The 5,029-nt window shown below is 55.7% G+C and overlaps 1 protein-coding gene across 1 annotated transcript; it reads right to left on the bottom strand.

The window, feature by feature from the left end:
- Window positions 1-1,070: 1,070 nt before the first annotated feature.
- Window positions 1,071-4,123, bottom strand: LOC123425367 (pectinesterase QRT1). The gene is made up of 5 exons (XM_045109055.1): window positions 3,394-4,123; window positions 2,753-2,942; window positions 2,434-2,640; window positions 1,543-1,778; window positions 1,071-1,413 (listed from the first exon to the last, which is right to left on the bottom strand). Exons 1-5 carry the CDS (start codon window positions 3,705-3,707, stop codon window positions 1,266-1,268), a joined length of 1,095 nt encoding a protein of 364 aa, XP_044964990.1. The 5' UTR covers window positions 3,708-4,123; the 3' UTR covers window positions 1,071-1,265.
- Between the last annotated feature and the right edge of the window lie 906 nt (window positions 4,124-5,029).

The following is a 5,029-nucleotide window of genomic DNA, read 5'->3' as shown; positions in this document are numbered from 1 at the left end:
CAACTCCCACCGGACTTGAAGCGACCGGTAAGTGCGAGAGATGAACCCACTATTCTTTGGCTTGATCCTACAATAGTTGTCCTCGATCCTTTGCCAATACCGTTTACCGGTTTGATCGGTGCCAGTGCGTGCATCCATCCCCACAGCTGCCCAAGCACGAACCAAGAGGATATCTTCCGCCTCGGTGTGGTTTGTCGACCGCGCGTGTGGGCGGGAAGCGGCGGTGAATGCCTCATCCCCTATCTCGGCCACCTCCTCCTCGTCATCCCCTTCATCCTCCTCATCTTCCTCCAAGTCGTCACCAACCCTAAAGGGTTCTAGAGGCGGAGCCCCGAGGTCCACCTCCGCGTCTTGGAGGAGGTCAATGAACGAGGATGGGGTTGCCATTTCCTCGAACACCTCGTGCGTGGCGGGACGAGGTTCGACGACATCGGCGGACGGGGCCGCGGGCTTCTTCCGCGGCTTCTTCACGGCCGGGGACGAGCCGACGACCTTGGAGGAAGCCCCTCACGGCCCACGGGAGGCCGCCTTCGGCCGGCTCTTCTTGGGGGCGGGCGCCGGGACGGGAACGGGGGCCGGGAGGAGGCGGTGCGAGGCCCGCCCGCCGCCGCTTGGCCCCGACGTGGGTCGCCGCCACCACGTCGGCCACGGTCGGGTGCCTGGCGGGTGCGGGGGCGGGGCCCGAGTCGGGCGCGGCGGCGGGCGCGGCAGGCGCAGCGGCGGGCGGCGGCGGAGGCCTCCATGGCCGGCGCGGGGCGAGGCAGCGGGAGGAGCCGGGGAGGCGGGGATGAAATTTCCCTCCCGCACGAGAGGAAAGAGGAGTGCGGGGTGAGGGAGTTTTTCCTCTCAACCCTCACTTCTACAGGTTGGAAAACAGTTTAAGGGTTGGACCTCTAAATTTTTTACGGGTTTGAGGGTTTAGAGGTTCCAGTCTACGGCTTTTTTTCGGCGAAAATTGTAAAAAAAAGAGGTTATTTTTAGGGATTTGAGGGTTTGAGGTCTAAATGGTGCTGGTACATAACATGATTATTTGTACTGCACACACATGTGTAGTTACGGGCTAAGTAAACTTAATAAATAAACATAACATGATAGATATATGGACGTGTCAGGTCCGTTACACGCTATGTCGACTACGATCTGCTACTACCACTAGTAAGTACATTATCGACAGTGGAGAGAAAGCAAGTCTGCATGAAGTGGTGAAGGACGTCGTGCAAGCCTCTCCACATGTTTTTCTCTCTCTCTCTCTTTATTTACAGAGTCTACAACCTGAGCCACTGCTCGCCGTTGATGTAGTCCCGGCCGAGGAAGGGGCGCGCCTCCTCGTAGCTGAGCGCCCGCGCCCACGGAACCCGCTGCCGCGAGCTCGCCCCGGGCCCCTTGCACTTGTACTCCCCGAACATCACCGTCCTGCACGCATGCCCACGAAACAACGACAACAACAACAACGACAAGAAAAAGCTCAGCCACACGCGTCACTTTCCCATGGATTTCCTCCATGATCAGGCAGGCGGTCGAGTTCGAGGTCGAGGTGCGTACTTGGTCCTGGCGCGGTCGCCCCAGTCGCTCCAGCCCTGGGGCACGACGATGCCGCCGAGGTCGCAGAAGGCGTACACCACCCGGGCGTACCTGCCCCACGCCCTGCCCAGGTACAGCATGCCGGAGCCGGTCAGCCGGCACCCCACGAACGAGAACCCGGACTCCTCCGACGCCGAGCTCCGCTGCGACGCCGCGATCGCGCCGTAGCTCGTCGCCACCGCGTGCAGCGCGCAACCCTGCGAGCACATGTCAGTTCCCGTTCAACGTCAAAGAAACACGTAGTAGCAGTACTCGTACCATGCATATGCATGCCGTGTAACGTCGCGTTCATTGACGCTTTGTGCATGCTGAGATTGCAAAGAGAATGTGACCACAAAAGGTGTCTAGCATAGATTTCTGTAAGAGCATTGTGGGCGTTGTGCCTAGCTACCGGATTCCACTGAGGCGTCGCTGGATAATCTAGCTAATCTAAGTGCTAACCAGTCCAAGTTGTGTGCCACACTAGAGGCTAGAGAGCCTACACGTCGGACACGTCAACTAAGTGTCATATGCCAGCTAGTGCTTGCTGTAAGAAATGGAATGGAATTGCATGGGTTGATGGATGCCTGAATTGTGAAATTTGCGATAGCAACCCACAGTGCAACGCCCAAGAATTATTATTCTGGTCCATGGAAGGGAGGACATGCAGATGGCAAGGCGGCAAAACCAGCATCAAAATAGTAGCCTACGCGAGCAAAATATAGGAGTACTACAGTATAAAACCGGTGTGCACAACTAATTTTTACCTAGCACTAGCAACATGGCAAAAGATCGTAGAGAGAATGTGTGTTGTTGATACGCAAGAACGTATTGAGTGCAAGCAAGACCAAACCTTGGACAATCCTCCAGTACCTGGTACAGGGACCTCGCGTTCCCGAAAATGAAATCAATGGAGCCCTGGATGTCGCAGTTGTACAAGTAGTGCCTCCCGATGTTGTCGAAGAGCGTGTCCTGGGTCCCCAGTATCCGGCACCTGTACAGCATGGTCTTGTCGCCGGACAGCCGCAGCGCCACCGCCTGCATCCCCACCGCCCCCGGCGGCGCCGCCGGCGCCGAGTTCTGCACACACCCATCACGACCAATAAATCAACATTTCGATTTCGATGCAAGATGCAGCTGATCGCCGGCGATGGCCATGCATGCATGGACGGAGAGGCGGAGCCGTGCGTACCTCGAAGGTGATGTGGCTGGCGCAGAAGTAGTCGGCCTCGACGGCGAAGGAGGCGGAGTAGAAGGTGCCGACCTGGTGCCCCGACGGGTCGGTGTCCGACGCCCGCGCGTTCCATGTGATCACCGTGCGCCCGGTCCCCATGCCGATCAGCGACACGAACGGCTTCGTGATCGGCACCGTCACCTTCTCCCTGCACCCACCACGTCCCATGCCCTTAGCTTGTTAGTTCAGTTGTTATTACACCGTCCAACATATGCACACAAAAAAGAACTGCATTGGTAGAAGGTCTTTTCTCGTTGGAGCTAGCCTGCTAATAGTATGAACCCATTCTGCAGTAATTCCTACTCCTACATTATAAACAAAAATACACGATATTTTTCCTGATTAGAACCAACATACTCTACAGATTTAGTAGCCTGCATTGTCACTAGGATAGAAATGGAAAATTACTAGCTTCTGTAGCTAGCTGCTACCAGCAGGCAGCAAACACATAGCTAGCTTAGATGGCTAGAAATGGCCGGCTGTTGAGAAGCTAGGGAGGAAAGAACACGCTGTAACTTAATGGCTCCCTTAACTCTTGAAGGCAGTTACTACGAGTCTACTCGAGATCGATCGAGGGGCGGCGGTGGTGATCGCCTCACCTGTACACCCCGGGCCTGACGAGGATCTTGACCCGGCGAGTGTTCCCGGCGGGCACCATGTCGACGGCGCCCTGCACGGTCCGCGAGTGCCCCATCCCGTCCTGCGACACCACGATCGTGCTCAAACTCGCGCCCCCGCGGCCCGCCGCCGCAGACTTGACGTCCGCCGGCGCGCCGCGGATGAGCCCCGCCACGGCCGGCATGGTCAGGTCCTCCCAAGTGATGAACTCGGCGCCGGCGGCCGAGACGGCCGCCAGCAGCAAGCCGAGCACGACGGCGCAGCTGTGCCGCTTGCCCACCGCGGCGGCGGCCATGGACGCCTAGCTCTAGAGCGTGTATGTACGTCAGATCGTCACGCAGGGACCGGTGAACTGGCTGGTGATCGCGCACGTGGTTTGGGAGGGAGACGGCCGGACTAGGGAGCTGATCAGCTTGGCAGAGGATATATAGAGGAGGAGCTCGATCAATCGATCGATCGAGAGCGGAGGGGGTTACGCTCAGGCGTTACTGGCACCAGACGACATGATCGGAGTGATGGTGTACGCGATGATGATATGTAGAGGAAGGATGGAAGGAGGGCATGGGATGGGGTGGGATGGGATGGACATGGAATGCAAGAAGACGTTGGAGGCGTGAGGAAGTGGTGACGCCATTAAATACGGGGAGCGGGTGCCAGCTCCCCTCTCCGATGCACAAATCGCGTCTGCTTCGGTGCGCCGGAGACAGAAGAAATCGATCGTCGACCAGGGCAGAAACAGGTGGTGACGTGACACTGTACTTGTGTGCACGCCGGTTTCGCAAGAGTTGGTTCGATGCAAAGCTCGGATTATCCACCTTTAAAAAAAAAGTTGTTTCGTGTAGGATATCTCGTGTAACCGACGCCTAAAGCGTGCGTGAGGTATGGTGATGTTTTCGTGCCACACACTACAAAGTGGAGCACTAGGTAGCTAGGGGTGGTGACAGAACGAAACGGCGACACACATTGCACGTTGAGAGAAAAAAACGGTGTCCAATCCAGGGAATTCGTAAGTATTACAGGTTAATTTATTGTTGGGATTATAATTAGTAGCTGGTGCATGCCGTAATGGTTGGTGTTTATTTATGTCATTTTCTTCAAGATGTGGAACTGGAAAGGTTGGTCATGGCTTGCGCGCGAGCGGGATGTGGATTTGTTTGGGGAATTTTTGTGCTTGTTTGGAGTCGAGATAGGGATGGAAATGATGAATCCGAGTGAGCAGTTAGTAAGTAGCTCGTGCAGAGCGGTTGGGTCGTCCAAGCATGCGCGTCCCTCTTTCTTTTCTGGCTGACCTGCTGAACTTTCTATGTCATGGACATCAGTTTACTGCTTTGGGTTCGGATTGTCCAAATAAAATGGTCTGAAGCTACGTGCTGCTTCAGAGTTCAGACGGGAATGATTGACAGCTTGCATGTAGCCTACGGGTCAATACGATTGGTTTGATGGTTTCTTCAATCCAAGGAAGAAACTCGAGAAGGCTGCTGGTGGTTTAGGCCAGTGAGCATTTATGCGCCAAAGCTGACGAGCCTAACATCGTTGAAACTGTTTTAAAACATTGTTAGAGTTTGCGAAGTGGTCAACTTTGTAGATGTCTGTTGACGGTTAAGCAAGCCTGGATTG

Source organism: Hordeum vulgare, chromosome 2H, assembly GCF_904849725.1.
Source record: "Hordeum vulgare subsp. vulgare chromosome 2H, MorexV3_pseudomolecules_assembly, whole genome shotgun sequence".
NCBI lineage: Eukaryota > Viridiplantae > Streptophyta > Magnoliopsida > Poales > Poaceae > Hordeum > Hordeum vulgare.
This window is presented reverse-complemented; position numbering and strand designations above follow the sequence as displayed.

Coding starts and splice junctions, on each gene's coding strand:
- LOC123425367 (XM_045109055.1), bottom strand. CDS start 3,707: ATGGCCGCCGCCGCGGTGGGCAAGCGGCACAGCTGCGCCGTCGTGCTC. Junction 2,943..3,393: donor GTCAGGCCCGGGGTGTACAG/GTGAGGCGATCA, acceptor TGGTGGGTGCAG/GGAGAAGGTGACGGTGCCGA. Junction 1,414..1,542: donor GGCGACCGCGCCAGGACCAA/GTACGCACCTCG, acceptor GCATGCGTGCAG/GACGGTGATGTTCGGGGAGT.